At 40.9% G+C, this 22,888-nt stretch overlaps 1 protein-coding gene across 1 annotated transcript in view; it reads left to right on the top strand.

Moving 5' to 3' along the window:
- The window catches only part of LOC122565500 (SURP and G-patch domain-containing protein 2-like), a 39,017-nt gene that overhangs the window by 3,088 nt on the left and 13,041 nt on the right, over positions 1–22,888 (top strand). The window contains exons 2-4 of the mRNA XM_043721537.2: positions 5,657–7,618; positions 8,345–8,618; positions 17,389–17,603. Of these exons, the coding sequence (XP_043577472.1) occupies positions 5,657–7,618; positions 8,345–8,618; positions 17,389–17,603 (2,451 nt within the window). The remainder of the gene's footprint in view (positions 1–5,656; positions 7,619–8,344; positions 8,619–17,388; positions 17,604–22,888) is intronic.

Genomic DNA, 22,888 nt, shown 5'->3' with positions numbered 1-22,888 from the left:
TTCAGCCCCTTGAGCCTGTTCTAACATTCAGTGAGACCATAGCTGGACTGTGGCTATCCATCCAATGAAATACACCCAAGGCCAGCAGATATTTTCATGGTAGTGGATGTGGTAATGTGGGGACATATGGGAGCTGTTTGTTTGTTGGGTTTAACTGTATTCACATGTTAGCTACCCCAAATCTCAGTTTAATGAAATCATTGATGTCTGTTGAAGCAGGAATAGGCTACTCAGCTGCTTTGCCATTATGGCTGATTTAGTTAAGTGCTATTTTCCAGCCATAGTCATTAATTTTTTTTAAATGTTGAAATCTATCCATCTCAATTTTGAACATACTCAAAGATTCAGCCTCCTCGGCTCTCTGGGGTAGAGATTTCAATGATACACCATCCACCAAGTGACATGCACCAAGTTCCTCCTTATCTCAATCCTAATTAGTCTTCCTCGTGTATTGTCTTTTTGACCTAGTTTGAGACCCAAACGAGCCTCTCAGCCATCCTGAAAAACACCTTTCAGCATATACCCTGTCATGCTCTGTAAGAATTTTATGTGCTTTGATGAGATTGCCTTTCATTCTGTGAAACTCTAGAGAATATATACCTAGTCTCCTCAGTCTCTCCTCTTAAGGCAGCTGTCCAGAAATCAGTCTGGTGAATCTTCATTGCACTCCCTCTATTATAAGTATATCCTTGCTTAGATAAGAAAATCAAAAAATACATGATATTCCAAAGTTTTTGTAGGTTCCAAGGTTTTATAGAATTCAGCAAGACTGCTTTACTCCTCCAATGAAATTCTTTTGTAATAAATACTAATACACTGTTTGCCTTCCTAAATGCTGCTGCACCTGTAGTCCACCTAGGTGCCTTCTCGATACTTTCCAATTTCTCACCATAGAATCAGTTTGGATGGAACTAAGAAACTAAAAGGGGCAAGAAACATTGAATCATCAAATAGCCGTGATGATGTGAATCATGGAATTAGAAGTATGTGTAAGAATAATAATACAGCAACCATTTAGGATTTCAATGTTAATTTAAACTAGGTAAACCCAATTAATACTAATATTGTGGAGGAAGAATTCTTGAATTGTATGTGAGATGAATGGTTTTCCAGAGCAGCATGTTGAGGAAACAACTAGACTATTTGAAATCTAGTGTTGCACAATGAGAAAAAGTGCTCATTAATACTTTCATAGTAGAGGAGTCTTTAGAAAAAAATTATGATAATATAATTTTGCATTAAGTTTTAAATGAATAGTTTGATCAGAAACAAGGGTCTTCAATCTAAACAGAAACTACAAACACAGGCAAATTGGCTATGGTGAATTGAAAAACTAAATTAAAAAATACGTAGTAGATAAGCAATGGCTAAGATTTAAAATTAAACTAGTGCACAGTTTACAAGAAAAATATATCCCTTTACTATATGAAAATCCAGCAAGGAAAGTGTTCTGACTGTGGCTAACAAAATAAGTCATAGATTGTAACACATCAACAAGTGAGGCAGATAACGTTACTGAATAATATAGTAAACCTGAGACCAGGGAGGATTTTAGAATTCTGCAAAAAGAACACCAAGAAAAAAATTTGTGATAGAAAAAATAAAATGAGTATACATGAGTGAGAAACATAAAAATAAACCATGAAGTCTTCTATTGGTTCTAAAAAGGAAAAGATTAGCAAAACCAATTATGAATCAATTACAAGCGGAGTCCGTTTAATTTATAATGGGGAATAAGCAACGTGGCAGAGAAACTAACAACTACTTTGTATTTGGAATGGTTTCCATAGACTAAGATGTGGCAAATGTAACTCCACTGTTAAGAAAGGAGGGAGAGAAGGAACTTCAGACCTGTAAGCCTAATGTCAGACCCTTTGATAAGTGATGCTTAATCAACTCCCAATGTTTGCTGACTCACGCTGTTTCATAGATGCACTCAGACACTTGGGTGTCTTGATCTTTCTTTCTTAACATCCTTGCTGTTTCGTGAACTGGTCTCATTCTTTGTCGAAGAATGTGGTGCTGGAAAAGCACAGCCGGTCAGGCAGCATCTGAGGAGCAGGCAAATCGATGTTTCAGGCATAAGCCCACCTTCGTTTCTGATGCTTTTCCAGCGCCACACTCTTTGACTCTGATCTCCAGTATCTGCAGTGCTCACCTTCTCTCTGGTCTCATTCTTTATTAACAACTCTACCGATCTCCTTTTCCTTTTTTCTCCCTCTATCCTTCCTAAGAGTCAAATACCCTTGAACATACAATTCCCAGCCTTGATCACAATACCTTGTTCTGTATGCTCTATGCATTCGGATAGAATGCCTTTAATTTGTATTTTGTTTCCTTCTCCCTGTTTACATCTAGGGGAAGAAATGATTGTTTCAGGATAAAGCTGCTTAGTTCAGTGAAAGTTAAGAGGAGATTTGATAGAGGTGTTTAAATTATGAATGGTGAAGGGTTGATAACTGAAGGCCATAGACTTTAAGGCAATTCACAAAAAAAATCGGATTATCATGAGGAAAATTTTTTTGTGGACCGATTGGTTAGGATTTTAAAGACACAATTTGATACGGTGGAAACAGGTTCAATAATAACTGGATTACCTTTTGAAGAAGCCAAAACATATTTGATTAGCTGAATGGCCACCTGTGTTTCACTTCTATAATCTAAGGCTGACCACCACCTGCTGTTCTTAATCACTAAACGAAGAGATGGACCAAATAATTTCAATACTTGATTACTAGGGGAAAATGTGAAATTTGTGTCTCAAATACCATTTTTCCTTCTTTCTCCCATTCCCAGTTTAAGAATGTTTCAGGCTGTTTATACTGTTTCTCGAAGGGTTTATTCTTACTAAATCTTGAATAGAAATGTGACAATAGTATTTGCCTGAAAGCAAAAAAACAAATACTCACTACTGCTTGCATTTTCTGGTACACCCATTCACCACAGAACCTGACTAACTGCTCTTTAACTTTACCAGGTGAGTTGATATAAAGTGGGACAGTGAGGGATAAAGGGGGTAAACCTCACTGGCTCTTTGCTTGACATCAGGAGGTCAAGCCCAAACTTGAGATGTCCTGTTCTGATGCTCTCAACAAGGGTTTTTGGGTGAAGTGATGACAGAATGGAGCCTGCTGTCAATGAACTACAAAGAACTAAGATACCCCCACATTTGAGGTGACCCTGACACTTTTGAATATCTTGAATTTAAGATTTTTATTTTAAATTCAGAAAACTTGCTTTTCATTTTCAGTTCTGATCCTGGTTATATCCTTATGATCTTTAACAGTTTCACCCAGAGCACTCCTCTTCAGCCTCAGGAGGTGGGTCCGTTAGTGGTTTCATTTAATTTTTTTTTATTCCACAGGGATTTCACCACACATTCTTCCACCTCTCCTCCTGGCTTCTATTTCTTCTTCTTTCCAGACGTCACTGCTGATGCAGCAGACACAGTGGCTTTTGGACAGTTACCTCTGCATTGTAGTACACTTTCCTTCATGCCCATGTATTGGTAAAGGGATGTGACCTCTTCCTGACATGTAATGTCATACTGTTATTGCTGAACCAAAGTTAATTAGTACTTCCTAAAGTTGAAGTTGTTTTCCTTTCTGATTCAAACAGATTAAGAGGTACATTTGATGTGGTAATTCATTCTTCCTTTATCCTTAAGCATCATTCCTTTCCTCAGATGATCACAGCTTCTCCTTTTGGACATCTTTGAACAATCTTTTTTTCTTATTCATTCATGACTGGGGATATCACTGGCTGGGCCAGTATTAATGCCCATTCCATTTGTCTCGGAGAAGGTGGTGATGAGTTGCCACCTTGAACTGCAGAAGGGTGGAAGGGAAATTCGGAATTTTAATCCGGTGGTAGTGAAGGAGAACAATCTACCTCCAAGTCAGAATGGCATGTGGCTTGGAGGGGAGCTTGAAGGTGGTGGTGTTCCAATGTATCTGCTGCCATTATATTTCTGGTGGCAGAGGTGAAGTTGTTGGAGGAATTTCCTTTGTCAATTTCCTGCTCTTGTTCCAGGCACGTTGCTTGAGGCCTCTGCTTTCTTTCACAGGAAGGCTGAAATTGACTGTTCCCATTCTGGATCATCCAGTTTTCCATATCTAGGAAGGCTGTTCAGCTGCTAGTTCAAAAGATTTGCAGCTTCCAAGTTAGTAGTGTCCTGTGAAGCTAGTGGGATTTCTTGGGGTGACGTTAGGAATGTTTCGAACCAAGGAGCTTTATAATTGTGAGAACAATGCTTGGGATTGCACACAAATGGGGATGCAAACAGTAATAACAATAGAAGCCCTTGTGTCGATATCATCATGATAGAATTTCAAGGAGATCACGGTTGTCTGTGTGTGCTGTTGATGCTTTACACAAATTGACTGCCACATTTATCCACATTGCAATGACAGCTTATTAAAAATACTTAATTGACTCCATAGCTCTATGGGGCATCCTACGGTCATGAAAGGTACTATTGAAATTATCAGATAATGTGTGCAAAACACAACTCATCTTTCATGGTCATCTCTGAGCAGGATAAATTCACTTCTCCACAAATCCTCACTGAACGTTTTACCTGCACATCGCCAGTATATTTTTTTGAAGGACAACATTGACCACAGAACTATGCTATCAGCACAAATTTACCAGCATTAATTTGTGACTTTTAAATAGCAAAATATTATATTCAGATTTTTGTCTTGGTACCAATCAGAATGTGTTGCCAAAGTGATGAAAAGCATTAAAGAAATGCACTTTTCTTTCCTTAATTGGTACCTTGCACACAGGATACTTCCTCCGAATTCTTATGTTTCGGCTACTCTGCAAGTTCTTTATACTTGTATGTCACAATTGAAAGCATTATCTGACTTTTCTTAAGGAGTCAGCAGAGACTCCCAAGAAGACTGAAGACATCATTGGGAATGACAAGTTTTGGAATATCTCACAAGATCATTTCCTTGGTTGACCTGCAAGGACTGGTTTAGATGGCAGCCCTTTAGTCATCTACACATTCACCTTTTAGCCAAAGGATAAATTAAGCCACATGAGTGTGTTGGAGATGCTGCCACATGAACTTGCAACCCACCTTTGACCCTACACAACGCTGCCTTTTGTGAGTTACAAAGGAGAGAATTTGGAATTTGCAATGCTGAATTTGGTGCTGGGTGAGTGGATTGTAAATGGCCAGGGTATCTTGGCTAATATGATCCAGAATACCTTTGTCTAAAATTGGCCTTTTCCAAGCTGATACCCTCAACTCCAGCAAATGAGTTTGTGTCAGGGCATTTCATACCTCCATTCACCATACATCGTCAAGCCCAATGTACAAAAGATTTGAGAGTCTCTCATTGTTTAGTATCTTGAAAAGGACATGCATGTCCTTGTTGAAAGGACAAATAGTTCCTGTTTTTCTCACTTGCATTTCTTGGATTATGTTGGATTTCCCAAAAGCAGTTAGTCAGGTGCATTTTGTGGTTAAAAACCCATCATGTCTTTCTGATCTTTGTGGCGTTATCAGCATGCCCAAGTGATCTCTAATACATTAGCTTTTACATGAAATATAGATTACAACTATTTATAAAACATTGTTTCAATTTTAATAAAAGAGCTAAACACTTTTTTTCTTCCTTTCTTCCCCTCTCTGCCATTGAAGAAATGCTCAACTATGCACCCAGGCGATATCCCAGGGAATCTTATGAAGAAAATACACAATACGATGGCCTTCCCTATGGTGACTATGAATCTCCATCTCACAGATCGGAGAGATGGAGGAATATGTCCAGTCAGGCAGAAATGCCTTCTGAAGACCATAGAAGATATTATGATGATGCTTCCTATTCATCTTCATCAAGAGAAAATTTCTTGGATCACCATGAGAGAGATGATCGACGTTCACAGTATAACAATTTAAGGGGCCCTATTGAACCCAGTGGGGATCCAGGGCCGTTTGGAAGATCAGTAAATTCCAATGACAGTCCTTCCATGAGAGGATCTGGAATGTACAGAAGATCAGTGAGCCCCGTTGAGTCTAGAGATCGGTCAGGCTCATACAGAAGACAAACAAGCCCAAATAATTGGCAGTCTCAAAGTTCAGTTAATGACTCAAGAGATTACCAATTCTATAGGCGATCCCAAAGCCCCAGTGGCAGAGATGGTCTAAATGTATACAATAGATCCCAAAACCCTGTTGATACAGCGGGACATTCAGAAACACACAGGAGATCCTGGACCCCTGGTAATGAGACCAGAGATCAAGGATCAAACCCCAGATCCAGAAGTCCTGTTAAGGCACCAGATGCAGAGTTATACAAGTTATTAAGTAATGTTATTGATAATGCCCGGCGTATGGCAGCTAGTAAGAATGATCCCTCACACACATCCTGGAGAGACCCATCCAGGGATTGCTCTCAAATGGATTCTTCTATTTATCAGTCCACTACATCCACAGATGGGTTCCATGCAGCTGAGGATTATAACCCTCGTTTGAACCAACGGAGTTCTCTTCGTAAAAACATAGAAGCCTCCAGAAGAGGTCCTTCTTTTCCTAAAGTGCCTCCTAAAAATACAAAAGGACCTTTGCTTAAGCGTCCAAAGGTTCAAGGGCGTCATGGCCTTCTGGGGAGGGCTCCGGGCCTTCTAGGCAGAGCCCCTGGCCTTCTAGGTACAGCTCCTGGTCTTCTTGGGGCTGCCCCTGGTCTTCTAGGGGCTGCTCCTGGTCTTCTAGGAACAGCCCCTGGTCTTCTAGGGACGGCTCCTGGTCTTCTAGGGACAGCCCCAGCTGGTTTAGTGGGTTCTTCTGTGTCCAGCATGCCAGTGACCACTTATGAAAATGTTTCCTCAGACTCTTCAGTTCATTTGTATTCATTGGGAAATATGTCCGCTCTAGGTAGTCAAATGGAACTGGGACAGCAAATCATAAAATGGGCTGATTTTCACAGTGTTGCTGTTGACCATTCCACAAAAAAGAAGTTTGATCCCAATACAGATACCTATTCTAAGGTAGCAACAGCTTTCCAATGCTTGATGGCAAAGCAACATCATGATATCTGTGATTCAACATTAGTGGCACACTTAGGCCTCACATACCCTGTGATCGATAACTCTTTTGTATCTCTATTGATAAGGAAGAATGTCATTACAAGTAGGTTAGAGTTGGATGATATTGTTCATCAAGAAGAATCTCTTTTGCAAGAGATACAAAGCAAGCTGCTGGAATGTATAGGTCCGCTTCTTGTAGTAAGCAGTAACCATGAGCAGAGCTCTAAGTCGCAAAGTTCACAGGCCCCTAACGAAATTGCCAGTGAGCTAGAGCATGCAGTTACAGCTTGCCGGCAAGCAATGGTATTCATTGGGCAAATCTTTGCTTTTGTCAGCGAAGAAAGAAGGAAAAATCTGTTGCGCAAGACTGGGCTGATCTCAGTGGCTCCGAAGTATGATTATTTCGTGAACCTGGAAAGCAATCAGCTGTTTGGAAACAAATACACAAATGAGCTGAAGAACCGAGTGGAGCAAATCTACCTCCCCCCATTACATAGCCAGGTTTCTTGTTCCAGTAAATTTGTGTCAAAAGTGGATGAACAGTCAAAGAAAGATGCAGCAATCAAGCCTTCAAAAAGTAAGTACGCCAATTCATCTCTACCAGTTTGTAATATTTTATAATAGGTACACAGCTTGAATTAAATTTGTGAATACAATATATTGTTCATTTACTCGTTTACATGTGCTCTGCCCAAAGACAGGTCCTTGTATCATTGCTGATCCCAAGCCATTTTCTTAGCAGTTTTTGTCACCAGCTGTTTACCATTGCTTTCCCCTGCCGGGGCAAAGTGAGGAGGCTGATTCCTGAATATGAACCAAATCCCATGCTGTTGGTATTATTCTGAAATACATGCAAACCACTTGGGCAACTGGCCCTCACAATATATTGTCAAAAGTCATTGTTTTAAATGTGCCAAAATTACAAGGTTACAAATGAATTTAGTTGAATGCTATTGATCAGACAAGACTCTGGAACGATGAACGACAATGAATTAAGGTTTCACTCCTTCTCTGCCCGGTTGTTGGCCTGGCTGGTACCTACTGTCTCCACCAGTTGACTGTATGGACACTCTCTCAGTAAGTACCAGAGAGTGCACTTTGCACTAGCTGCTTTTGTCACAGAAGGCTGAATAACTGAGAAGTGAAATTTATGTTTCAATTTTGCTCCAATTGCAAGGAAAGCTGGAAAGTTGTTCTTCCAGTTTCTGCCCTCTTATTTTTTGCTGTTTTGAGATTCCAGTGTGGCCTCAAGTTAGCTCACCTTCTTCCACAGAAATGGTTTGAACTGTTGTGTTTTTTTAAGCTTCATCTTTGGCAGATGCCAAAGCCAGCAAGCAGCCAGAAACAGTTTCTTCAGCGCCAGATAACAGCAATGAACAGAAGACAACACCAACCGACGACATTGACCAGAGCATGGCAGAGAAAGGTGCACCATCAACAGCTGATGAGAGTGTCCACCCTCCAGAAGACTCACAGGTCAAGACCATTATTGATAAACTGGCGATGTTTGTAGCAGAGAAGGGTGAAGCAGCAGAGAAAGCAGTCATCCAGCACAAGAAAGAGGACTTCAAATATGGGTAAGGACAACTACAGAACATAAGCCAAAAGCAAAATTCCACAGTATTAAAATCTGAAATAAAAATAAAAGAAGTGTTGGAAATATTCAGCAGGTGAGGCAGCATCTGTGGAGAGTAAAACAAATTTAACTGATATGGATTTGCCTCCAATAGGATATCTTTTCCTGATGTGGCAATGTTCATATTAGTCCTCATAGCATAAAGAACTATGTGTGGATAACATGGTGTCAAAGGATCCAACAGACATTTATTCCATTTCACTTATACATAATATAATATGTATTATATTCGCAGACACATCAGTGTCCAGGCTAGCATTAAGCTACTCAACTACAACTGACCAGCACACTTCTATAAAGGTGCCGTACTTCAGGTAATGTCGAGTAAGATGCTGCCAGAGACTGTTAAACCTTCACGTCATATGCTGTGCTATAACGATAATACAATGAGCATGTCTCTTAACTGTGTACTGACAGTGAGACATAAGACAAAGACAAAATCTTTTTTCCAAAAGATAAAAGAATTGTGTCAAACACATATATGTGATGTACATAGACATTTGTTGTCAATTCAGTATTTATACAAAAGAGTAAAATAAAGTTCATAAGACTAGCATTTCAAAATTAGGTGTTCTGGTTTGGAGGTTTTATATCTCCCTCTGATATGGTGATTGTATACCAGTCTGGAGATACGTGTTCTCTGTTGCATTGGTTCGATGTCTTGGTTGTCTTGCTGCTCGTTGCTGTCACTCAGTATTGTTGTTGGAGTTTTCTTTCTTGCTGTCTTTGTGCATGAATGGTGTGTCATTCATTTGTCTCAACAGGCTTTTGTTCTTTTGCAATATAGCATCGTGATTAGTAAAACTTTGGACGAACTTGGCTGATTGCATATTTTAGAAACATTTGCTGGTATCAGGTATTGGTCTTTCGAATATGCATTCTGTCCAGAGGTCAGTTTTGACAGTTCTCAACCTACTCTTCCTCCATATATCTCATTCATTCTCCTCAGTCTATGAAGAAGAATGTGTATCGGAATAGTTAGACAGTTGGTTGTTAGTAAGGTTGCGTGCACTTGCCTTCCAAGCACAGTGCTGGGTTGGTGATTCCCTTCTCAACTGGTATTGCACAAAAATGCTGCAATATAATGCAAAAATCTTGTTTTGTTGCCCAATGTTTAATGATCATAGACTTGACGTATTTAGCATACATTCTGTTAAACCGGTTAATCATGTACAGTGGGGTGATAATGGAATAAGGGTCACTCTCATCTTGGTCTTTAAAGAATTTGCCAATTTATTGTGGTCAGTCGTTCAAAATTATTTACTTCAAGACACCGTGCACTATGTCAACAAAGATCATGCTTGTTATGTTGCTAAGTCACCAAAAGTTGGGAAATTTGGAGAAGTGATCAGTCACAAGGTTGCAATCCTCCCTATGCACTGAGAATAGGTCTGTTACTGCATTCATTCAAGGACTGGATGGAATATTGAATGGATGTAGCCGCTTTGTCCAGTGCTCAGGTCGGTATATTTTCATGCCTCATGCATTCATGAGGCATTGAATATCCTTTTTCATCCCTGTCCAGGACACAGATTCATGTGCCAGCTGTGAGTTCAATACCTGTGTGTCCCTGGTGTAATATGGACATGATATCTTGGCATAATGCTTTTGATATTAGGACTTGTTTGCCCCTGCCCGAAACGTCGATTCTCCTGTTCCTTGGATGCTGCCTGACCTGCTGCGCTTTTCCAGCAACACATTTTCAGCTCTGATCTCCAGCATCTGCAGCCCTCACTTTCTCCTGAAAATATCTTGCCATGATATACTAAGTTTGTGTCTGTTTTGTAAGAATGAACAAATCTTCTCAGCTACTTCTTTTAAAACTGTCAAGTCACCCTGTCTAGTAGTCTTTTGCATCTCTTGTAGTTGCTTATATTCACCATTTGCCAACTGCTGATACTGTCTCTGGCCGTTGGGGAAAAAATCACTCTTGAAAACGTCTTCAACTTCATAACCTAGAGCATCATCATCTAGATCAAAAAGAATATCTTGGATTGTGTGTATGTTGGATAATCTGCTCGATGTGTCAGACTTAATCCACCTGATCCCAGTCTTATCTCTGTCTTCAAAATCAAATGTCTGCATCTCTTCAACTGAAAACCGATGTGGTTGTGCATTCATTAGTGGTTTACAGCCAATTTCTGGTGGCCTATAATCTGTTTCAATTATGAATTTCTTGCTAAGTAAGTATCTCTGAAACCTTTATAATGCCAAACACTAGAACTAGTACCTCATGCTCCATATTGCAATAGTTGGCCGGTGCCAAAGACAAGGTTTTCAAATCAAAATAAATAGTTTTCTCACTCTACAGAGTACACACACCCAGGCCTTTTTGTAATGCATCCACTTCAAGAATTGTGACTTTCTTGGGGTTGAAGAACTGCAGTAGGCAAGATTTAGCTGAAAGAACCTGCTTGAGAGAATCAAAGATGTCTATGTGTCTTGTCTCATGGAGGGGAAGTCTGTCAGCAGAGATGTTTGTTCCACAAAGCTGAGAGGAAGCTGAAAAATCCTGAGGAAACATCATAGATCTTCTTTATCTTGTGGGGTCAGCCTTGGGGAAGCATTCTCAATCTTACCTGGATCAGGATGGATTCCGTGAGTGGAAGTCAATGAATCCAAAGAATCTCATCTGGCTGCTGATGGTGCTTTTCAATGTCAGTCGTGTCATTACACATTCATCAATGGGTGAAGGTTCTGGTTCTGCTATCCCATCTCTGCTATTATGACCATGATTTAAAAAGCAACACAAAGGCAACCAGCTGTATTTTCTGTAATCCTATCTAAGCGCTACTGGAATATGTCTTAACAAACCTAGAGCCCAACTAACCATCGGAACCAGTACTATCCAGATGGTGTGCTAAATGTAGTGAGCTCTTTAGATTTTTCTGCTAGATGGCATTGAATTGTGGAGGCAATGAGCTCCTGCAGTAGCTACGCACCCTTGTCTGCGCAAGGTTTGAGAAGATTTGTAGCTCGGGTCGGGGTTTTGGATGTAGGTTTGCTCGCTGAGCTGAAATGTTCATTTCCAGACGTTTCGTTACCTTATTAGGTAACATTTTCAGTGTACCTCATGTAAAGCAATGCTGAAAATTCCGGCTTTCTATTTATATGTTTGGGTTTCTTTGAGTTGGTGATGTCATTCCCTGTGGTGAAGTCACTTCCTGTTCCTTTTCTCAGGGGGTGGTAGATGGGGTCTAACTTGATGTGTTTGTTGATAGAGTTCTGTTTGGAATGCCATGCTTCTAGGAATTCTCGTGCATGTCTTTGGGCAGAATGGGCATCCAATGAACACAGTCTGCCGATTTCTCAGCAACAAACCCAAACAAGCAGACAAAACACGTCCAGAAACCCTAGCCACTCTCCCCTACATCAAAGACATGTTGGAAATGACTGCCAGACTACTCAGACCCCTTGGCATCATGGTAGCCCACAAACCCACCAACACACTAAAACAGCAGCTAATGAACTTGAAAGACCCTATACAGACAATGAGCAAAACTAATGTCATTTACAAAATACTGTGCAAGGACTGTAACAAACACTACATTGGACAAACAGGCAGAAAACTAGCCACCAGGATACATGAACACCAACTAACCACAAAAAGACATGACCCTCTCTCACTAATATCCTAACATATGAGGATGAGGATGGACACTACTTCGACTGGGACAATACATCCATCCTAGGACAAGCCAAACTAAGACACACACGAGAATTCCTAGAAGCACAGCATTCCAACTGGAACTCTATCAACAAACCCATCGAGTTAGGCTCCATCTATCACCCCCTGAGAAAAGGAACAGGAAGTGACTTCACCACCGGAAATGACATCACCAACCCAAAGAAACACAAACATATAAATAGAAAGCAGGAATTTTCAGCATTGCTTTGCATGAGGTACACTGAAGATGTTACCTAGTAAGGTAACGAAACGTCTAGAAATGAACCTTTCAGCTCAGCGAGCAAACCTACATCCAAAACCCTTGTCTGCCTTATCAGAAGGAAGGTGGCATCCAAGGAAAGCTCCAAGATGCCACAGATGTGAGCGTTTTCAAAAAAGGGAACAAATCCAACTGTGATAACTACAGGGGAATCTTCTTGCAGTCGACCGTTGGAAAAGTCATCGCCATGGTCTACTTCAACTGTCTCCTCCCTGTGGCTGAGGAATCACACTGCGGCTTCCAGCTATGGAGGGACACAACAGACATGATTTTCACTGCGTGATAGCTGTTCTCGATCTACCTCGCTGCAAAGCTTCACCTCATCACTGACCAGTTCATAACTGGAGTGGAGCTAACCTACAGAACCAGCAGGAAATTGTTCAACCTCCACTGTCTTCAAGCCAAAGTCAAAGTAACTTAAACCACTGTCACTGAGCTGCAGTACGTGGATGATGCTTGTGCATGTGCAAATTCAGAAGACAAATTCCAGACCATCATCAGCACCTTTAGGGAGGCATATAAGAGCATGGATCTCACCATGAACATCTGCAAGACAAAGATCCTCAACCAACCTGACCTGGCATTGCCGATCATCAAGGTCCACAGGGAGGTCTTAGAGAACGCTGGCCACTTCCAATTCCTTGGGCATGTCCTGCTGACTAAAGCAGTTATGGATGAAGAGATCCATAACTCTAGTGAGCTAGCGCAGCCTTCGCTTGTCTGAGGAAAAGGGTATTTGAAGATGACAACATCAGATCCAACACCAAAATCATGGTTTTACAGAGCTGTGGTAGTTCCTGCTCTTGTTTATTGGTCTGAGACGTGGTCTGTCTACAGCAGACATCTCAAGGTGTCGGAGCAGAATCACCAATGCTGCCTGCTGGGAGGACAGATGCAGCAACACCAGCGTCGTCGACTAGACCAACATCGACAGCATTGAGGTACTGACCACCCTTGATTGGCTAGGCACAATGGCTGCATGAACAACGTGAGACTCCCCAAGCAGTTGCTCTACTCCCAGCTCTGAAACAGCAGGTGAACTCTAGGGGAACAGAGGAAGCACTTCAGTGATACCCTCAAGACTTCATTGCGGGAATGCCACACTTCTCCAGACACCTGGGAATCACTGGCCAAAGGCCGTCCAACATGGAGGAGCATTTTAGGAAGGCGTCAAACACATTGAGACTTTGTCAGGAAAAAGCAGAAGCCAGGCCAAAGCGCTACCACACCTACCCCAAGTGCAGCAGAGTCTACAGAAGCCGCATTGGACTGTATAGCTACCTATGGACTCACCCAGCGAGTGGAAGAGAGTCATCTTCATCTCTAAGGGACTGCTAGTGATGATACTAAATATCCATGCTTCAAATCTTGTTTTGAAAAGGATATTACTCTAGCATACAATTAGGAGTAGAAGTAGGCCATTTAGCCCCTTGACCTTGCTCCAACACAATTTCCAATGAACTCTATAAGCAAGAGTGGAGCAACTAACTACGGAGCACTGATCAAGCACAAAAGTCTACAAAGTATAGTCCTCACCACGGTTCTGCATGGCACTGAATCACTGGTTCTGTACCACTGTTGTGTATACCTTCTCGATATTTCCATCAGGGCTGCCTCTGCACTGACCTTATATAACATTGAAGTTCAGCATTGAGACCATCGTATGAGAGAGTTAATTGCATTGAGAGGGTCACATTGCCTGGGTGGATGACCGTCATCTATGCAAGATGGTATGAGAGCTGTACCCTGGTATATATGTGGCAGATCAGCCATTGCCAGTGGCACGTATGGGTCATGTGTGGCAATCCCTGGAGATACTATGTAAGAAGTGCTAAGGAGGCCATTGAGACTGAGCAAAGAGCCAGCATGATAGCAAACAAGAGGAGAAGGGTAGATCTAATTGTCCCCAGTAGCTACTAAATCTTAAGAATGCGAGGCACATTATTGAAAGATACAAGATTCTTCTGTGGCTAGACAAGTTAGATGAGGAAAGATTGTTTCCTCTTGTGGTAGAATCTAGAACCAGAGGGCATAATCTCAAAGTACGGGGTCGTCCATTTGAAAAGACGAGGAATTTCTTCTCAGAGTAGTGAATCTGTGGAATTGTTTACCATGGAGGGTTGTCAAGGCTGGGTTCCTAATTGTATTCAAGAAATAGATTTTTAATTAGTAAGGGAATCAAGAGTTATGAGGAAAAGGCAAGAAAGTTGAATTGAGGATTATCAGATCAGCTGTGATCTCATTGAATGGCAGAGCATTCTCAATGGACCAAATGGCCTACTCTGCTCTTCTGGTTCACTTGTACCCACTGTCGGAGAGTTTGTTTGACTAACCACCAGCAGGCCTGCAACTAATGAGTTCAACCTTCCTAAAATCTTCAATCACTTAAAAATGCCAAGAGAAGAAGAGTAAATTCAGTGGTGGAGTCACTAGATACTTAGTCCACAAGTAAGTGTTTGCCTTCCATTCCTCTTTGGAGGCTTCTGCTTCTTTTCCCTAAGTTGAGTGCAGTGCAATTTTTGTTTGTTCCTTTTACTGGTTTTACTTCTCCCTCCTTTTAGTTTTCTACTTTGTGCTTCTGTTGCCTTTCTATTTTTCTAAAATTTTCTCCTTCACTGACCTTGGTCTCTTTAAGAACCACACTTGTGGTTTAAAAATTGTAAGCTTTTACTTTTATGTTCTGGTGATAAGTTATGTATGTGTGGAGAGATTATGTCAAGTGGTTTTTCTTCTATCTTTACACTGATTTCGAATGATTTCAAATGTTGGAATCAACCAAGAATCAACAGGTAAGTCTTCTCAGTGTAGAAAGTATTTTAGTAGTGTTTTTAAGTGATATTTCTTGTAAGAGGGTTGTGTGGCTGTACTTTCGGAGTCATTTCAATGCCACCTTTTAAAAATCAGAACTTCGAGCTCTTGATTTTATTTTCAAAGAAAGAGAACTCATTGATAAGGGTCTGTAGCATTTGATGTTGATTGTATTGGTAACTTCAGTCTTTTATGCTTTAAGGAAAAGGACTCCTGGAAACTTCTTGCATTCTGAAGGAACTATGATTTTATTTAAAATAAATTTGATCTGTTTTCTAGCTGATCAATGCCATATCTACAGACTTACAGAACTATCTGTCATCTCAGAACTGATGCTGCTTTTAGTCTGATTTCTCTGGTGTTTGGAACTGTTGCCTAGTTTGTTTTCAATCACTTACCAAATATCTGCACTGCTGATAACTAGGATGTGGGCTTTGCCTCCAGCAGGGTATCTTTACCTGATAGCAACATAGAAAGTAGGAGCAAGTGAAAGCTATTCAGCCCTTCAGACTTGCTTCACCATTCAACTGTTCATCCAACTCAGTACCTTGTTCCCACTTTCTCCCTATATACTTTGGTCCCTTTAGCCCGAAAGAAAAATATCTAACTCCTTCTCAAAAACATTCAATGTTTTGGCCTCAACCACTATCTGTGGCAGAGAATTCCAGAGACTCACTGCTCTCCGGAAGAAGAAATTTCTTCTCATCTTAATCCTAAAAGTCTCTATATCCTTATATTATGACCAATAGTTCTGGATTCCCTGGTCATTCTTCCTGCGATTACCTTGCCTAATCCTATTAGAATTTCATAGGTTTATGATGCAGCAATGCTTATGTTATTCCTTGTAACATGAGGAACCAGATGTGGGTTATACAGTTTGACAAATCCAATAGATGTTTAATACACCTCATTAATATCTACAAATGTTACTTTCACAGGCACATCAGTGTCTGGGCTAACAATAAACTGTTAGATTACAACTGAGGACCACAGTTCCAGTTCATGCTTCAAATGAAACCATAAGATACAAGATACAGCATCAGGATTAGGCTATCAAGTCTGCTCCGCTTGCTTCCAAGTAAGATGGAGCTTGCAATTTTTTTGCCCTTTGATCAAACCTTGATCCAGTGATAATATGATGATCATGGCTCGTAAAGGTATATTGGCATACTGACTGTGAGACATTACATAATGTTTCCGGTAAAGACATTTATCAGAGTCATGCTAATGTTCTGATGAGATTTCAGATCTTTTATCCATCAACTGTTTTTCTCTGTACTGACCTTGCTTCACCTGCTGGTTATTTCTAATGTTGCTATTTTAATTTAAGAACACAAAAAAAGCAGCAAGAATAACCACGTTCAGCCTGCTTCTGGAATTCAGTAAGATTATAGCTGAACTTTGACATTGGCTCTACATGTATTGAATCCCTTGGTGGTCGATGGTCTATTGATCTTAATCTTGAATGTACAGCACATAACAAAGCATCCACAGTTATCTTGGATAGAAAATTCAATTATTTAAAACTCTCTGAGCCAAGAGAATCTCACATCTAGAAAGGGTAACTTAACCAAACCATTTTGTTTTCTTTATTTTGTGGAATGTGAGCACTGCTGGTAAAGCCAGCATTGGTTGCTCATGTCTAATTGACTTTGAACCATGCAGCTTGCTTGGTTATTCCAGAGTGTAATTATGAATCAACCATATTATTGCAATTTTATTGCGATTAAATTGTAGGCCAATCTAAAAGGTAAGGGCAAAAGGTTTCCTTTTCTGAAGGGCATTATTGAACTAGATTTTGTGAATATGGCAATCAATGATAGTTTCATGGCACTATTATTCAGACAAGCTTTCAATTCCAATTTAGTCATTAATTGTAAGTCTGGCCCAGAGTGGGAAAAGTAGAAAAGGGAGATTTATTTGCTAACTTTTTTAAAAAAAAATTCTATTTTAAAGATTTTTACTTGACCCAAAAAGCAACGAGTACAAGTATTATAAGCAAAAAGTGGCACAGTTCTCTAAAGAAAACACCTGCCAGTCAGGCATACCTGCTGCTGTTGAGAATGAAGGGTCAGAATGCAACACATCCACGGACAACACATCCAGTGGTCTCCAAGCTGAGTTCCTGACAGAGGTTGAAAGTTCAGCAACTTGTTCGACTGCAGAAGAAGGTATGGATGACATAACTGTTGTAAGAGAGAGGCTAGTCTGATTGCTATAAAGAAAAACAAGACTTGCATTTACTTAGTGCCTTTCAGAGCATCCCAGAACACTTTACAGACACATAAGTACTTTTGAAGTGCAGTCACTGTTTTACTGTGGGAAACACAGCAACCAATTTGTTCACAGCAAATTACACAGATGACAATGTGATAATGACCAGATAATTTTTGTTCTTAATAATCTTGATTGAAGACTGGATGTCAGTCAGAATGCACCACAGGGAACATTCTGCTCTTCAAAATAGCACAGTGGGAGCTTTTAAATAATAATGTTTTATCTTCCTCAGTACAGCACTGAAGTTTCAGTGAAGGGTTTATGCTCAAGTCTCTGGAGGGAGACCCAAGTCATAGAGGTGCCAGAAGACTGGAGGTTGGCTAACGTGGTGCCACTGTTTAAGAAGGGTGGTAAGGACAAGCCAGGGAACTATAGACCAGTGAACCTGATGTCGGTGGTGGGCAAGTTGCTGGAGGGAATCCTGAGGGACAGGATGTTTATGTATTTGGAAAGCAAGGATAGTCAACATGGTTTTGTGTGTGGGAAATCATGTCACACAAACTTGATTGAGTGTTTTGAGGAAGTAACAAAGAGGATTGATGAGGGCAGAGCAGTAGATGTGATCTACATGGACTTCAGTAAGGCGTTGGACAAGGTTCCCCAAGGGAGACTGATTTGCAAGGTTAGATCTCATGGAATACAGGGAGAACTAGCCATTTGGATACAGAATTGGCTCAAAGGTAGAAGACAGAAGGTGGTGGTGGAGGGTTGTTTTTCAGACTGGAGGTCTGTGACCAGTGGAGTGCCACAAGGATCGGTGCTGGGTCCTCTACTTTTTTGTCATTTACATAAATGATTTGGATGTGAGCATAAAAGGTACAGTTAGTAAGTTTGCAGATGACACCAAAATTGGAGGTGTAGTGGACAGCGAAGAGGATTATCTCAGATTACAACAGGATCTTGACCAGATGGGCCAATGGGCTGAGAAGTGGCAGATGGAGTTTAATTCAGATAAATGCATGGTGCTGCATTTTGGGAAAGCAAATCTTAGCAGGACTTATTCACTTAATGGTAAGGTCCTAGGGAGTGTTGCTGAACAAAGATACCTTGGAGTGCAGGTTCATAGCTCCTTGAAAGTGGAGTCACAGGTAGATAGGATAGTGAAGGTGTTTGGTATGCTTTCCTTTATTGGTCAGAGTATAGAGTACAGGAGTTGGGAGGACATGTTGCAGCTGTACAGGACATTGGTTAGGCCACTGTTGGAATATTGCGTGCAATTCTGGTCTCCCTCCTATCGGAAAGATGTTGTGAAACTTGAAAGGGTTCAGAAAAGATTTACAAGGATGTTGCCAGTGTTGAAGGATCTGAGCTACAGGGAGAGGCTGAACAGGCTGGGGCTGTTTTCCCTGGAGCGTCGGAGGCTGAGGGGTGACCTTATAGAGGTTTACAAAATTATGAGGGGCATGGATAGGGTAAATAAGCAAAGTCTTTCTCTGGGGTTGAGGAGTCCAGAACTAGAGGGCATAGGTTTAGGGTGAGAGGGGAAAGATATAAAAGAGATCTATGGGGCCACCTTTTCACACAGAGAGTGGTACATGTATGGAATGAGCTGCCAGAGGAAGTGGTGGAGGCTGGTACAATTGCAACATTTAAGAGGCATTTGGATGGGTATATGAATAGGAAGGGTTTGGAGGGATATGGGCTGGGTGCTGGCAAATGGGACTAGATTGGGTTGGGATATTTGGTCGGCATGGATGGGTTGGACTGAAGGGTCTGTTTCCATGCTGTACATCTCTATGACTCTATGACTCTATAACTAGGAGCAGTAGTCGGCCATCCGAGCCTGGTCTGCCATTCAACAAGATCATGGCTGATTGTTTTGTGGCCTTAGCTCCTCTTACCCGGCCTCTCGCCCTAACCCTTAATTCCTTTACTGTTCAAAAAATTGTCTAAGCTTTAAAAACATTTACTGAGGAAGCCTCAACTACTTCTCTAGGCAGGAAATTCCATAGATTCACAACCCCCGGTTGAAGAAGTTCCTTCTCAGTTCAGTCCTAAATCTGCTACCCATAATCTTGAGGCTATGCCTGCTTGACCTAGTTTCACCCGCCACTGGAAACATCCTCTCTCCTTCTATCTTATCTATTCCCTTCATTATTTCATATGTTTCTATAAGATTCCCCCCTTCTAAATTCCAATGAATGTAATCCTATTCTGATCAGTCTCTCCTCATACGCCTACCCCCTTAACTCTGGATTCAACCTAGTGAACCTCCTCTAGTGTCAGTACATCCTTTCTCAAGTAAGACAGAAACTGCACACAGTACTCCAGGTGTGGCCTCACCAGCACCCTGTACAGCTGCAACATAACCTCTCTGCTCTTAAACTCAATCCCTTTAGCAATGAAGGACAAGTTTCCATTTTGCCTTCTTAATTACCTGTTGCACCTGCAGACCAACCTTCTGTGATTCATGCACACAGACACTCAGGTCAGTCTGCACAGCAGTGTGCTGCTATTTCTTACCATTCAATATTCCTTTTTACTGTTGTTCCTACCAAAATGGATGACTTCATATTTATTAACATTTGTACTCCATCTGCCAGACCTTTGCCCACTCACTTAAAACTATCTATGTCCCTTTGCAAAGTTTCACGGTCCTCTGCACACTTTGCTCTACTACTCATTTTAGTGTCATCTGCAAATTTTGACACTCCACACGCGATCCCCAACTCCAAATCCTCGATGTAAATTGTGAATAGTTGTGGTCCCAACACTGATCCCTGAGGCACACCACTAGTTACTGATTCCCAATCAGAATAGCACTCATTTATCCCCGCCCTTTGCTTCCTGTTGGTTCACCAATCCTCTATTCATTGCTAATACATTGCCCGTAACACTTTGCATCTTTGTCTTATGCAGCTGCCTTTTGTGTGGCATCTTGTTGAATCCCTTTTGGAAATCTAGGTACACCACATCCACTGGGTCCCCGTTGTCCACCGTGTTCATAATGTCTTCATAGAATTCCAAAAGATTTGTTAAGCATGACCTGCCCTTCATAAACCCACGCTGCATCTACCCAATGGGACAATTTCTATCTAGATGTCTTGCTGTTTTTTCCCTGATAATTGACTCGGGCATTTTCCCCACGACAGAAGTTAAGCTAACTGCTCTATAATTCCCCATCTTTTGTCTACCTTTCTTTTTAAACACTGGTGTACATTTGCTGTTTTCCAATCTGCTAGAATTACCCCAGAGTCCAGTGAATTTTGGAAAATTATCAGTGCATTTGCTATCTCGCCGCCATCTTTTTTAGCATTGTGCCATGCATTCCATCAAGGCCAGGAGACATGCCTACCCTCAACTCTGTTAGTTTGCCCAACATTACCTCTTTCGTGATAATGATTATTTCCTGGTCCTCACCTACCTTCGTCTCTTTGTCAATTACTGACATGTTATTCGTGTCCTCCAATGTGAAGACCGACACAAAATACCTATTCAGTGCCTCGGCCATTTCCTCATATCTCATGACTAAATCCACCTTCCCATCCTCTAAAGGACCAATGTTTACTTTAGCCACTTTTTTGTTTTGTATGTTTATAGGAACTTTGGCTATCTGTCTTTATATTCTTAGCTAGTTTTTTTTCTCATAATCTGTTATTTCTTATAGCTCTTCTTATGGCTTTCTGTTGACCTTTAAAGCTTTCCCAATCTTCTAGTTTCCAACTGATCTTGGCCACTTTGTATGCTTTCCCTTTCAATTTTGATAGCCTCCCTTATTTTCTTAGATATCCATGGCAGATTACTGCTTTTCCTACAGTCCTTCCTTTTCACTGGAATATACTTTTGCTGAGCACTTTGAAAAATTGCTTTGAATATCGTCCACTGTTCGTCAATTGTCCCACCATAAAGTCTTTACTTCCAGTCTACTTTAGCCAACTCTTCCCTCATCCTATTGTAGCCTCGCTTGTTTAAGCACAGGATCCTTGCATTATAAGTTATGAAATTTAATTATTCCTGTCGCATTACACAGGATCAGATCGAGGATAACATGCTCTCTCGTCGGTTGCATTACATACTGTTCAAGATAACTATCACGGATACATTGAATGAAGTCCTAGTCAAGTCTGTCCTTGAATCCTGACTGACCTGGTTCGACCAATCAACATGTAGATTAAAATCCCCCGTGATAATTGCCATACAGTTTTAACAGGCATTAGTTATTTCTTTTGTTTATTGCCTGTCCCAATGTGATATTTGGTGGCCTATAGACTACACTGACTTTATCTTCTTAGAATTTCTAATTTCCACCCAAATGGATTCAGCTTTATTCTCCATAGAACTTCTTATCATCACTCACTACCGCCCTGATGTCATCCTTAAATAGTAGAGCTACACCATCTCCCTTACCTCCCTGTCTGTCCATCTGAATAGTCTGGGTTCACAACCTTCTGAATCAGGCAAGAGTGCTAAGCATTGAGCCACAACCAACACAAAGTTATGTCACAGTACTGTTGATTTATATTGTGGCAGCATTTGATGTTAGATCCTTCTGAAGGTCTTTGGCTGCGTGATTACATGAAAGGTGTTATATAATGCCAGTTATGTTGACCTTTAGGTTTTGCCTGTTCAAAGAATTTTAAATTAATTTAAAATATCACTGATCTGTTGCACCAGATCTGACCTGCAACTTGAGTCATTTAGGCACTTAAGTAAATTTAGTTAAACTGCCTCTGCTTACTAATTCATCCATTTAATCAGCTGATTGCAAACCCAGGATAAACAACTAGTTATGCGATGGAGAACATCTGACTTGTATGTTATTCTTAATTAAGGTTTCTGTAGGAGCAGATTATTGACTGGTACTGAATTGAAACCAGACTCATTATTAATCTGTGATAAAAGTAAAGCTGTCTATTCAGATTACAAACTAGAGAGGTTTTACTGGGTCTGAGGCAAAAGAGTTCATGAAAGAAAGCTTAAATTCTTGTTTAGGAATAAACAATTCCAATTTATATGATGTAGTCAACAATTATATGTTAATATACCTGCATGGTGGCACAGTGGTTAGCACTGCTACCTCACAGCGCCAGAGAGCCGGGTTCAATTCCCGCCTCGGGCAACTGTCTGTGTGGAGTTTGCACATTCTCCCAGTGTCTGCGTGGGTTTCCTCCGGGTGCTCCGGTTTCCTCCCACAGTCCAAAGATATGCAGGTTAGGTGAATTGGCCATGCTAAATTGCC

The sequence above is a fragment of the Chiloscyllium plagiosum genome, unplaced genomic scaffold (assembly GCF_037043375.1).
Source record: "Chiloscyllium plagiosum isolate Xiang-an unplaced genomic scaffold, Cpla_swu_hap1 HiC_scaffold_28, whole genome shotgun sequence".
Classification (NCBI taxonomy): Eukaryota; Metazoa; Chordata; class Chondrichthyes; order Orectolobiformes; family Hemiscylliidae; genus Chiloscyllium; species Chiloscyllium plagiosum.
This window is presented reverse-complemented; position numbering and strand designations above follow the sequence as displayed.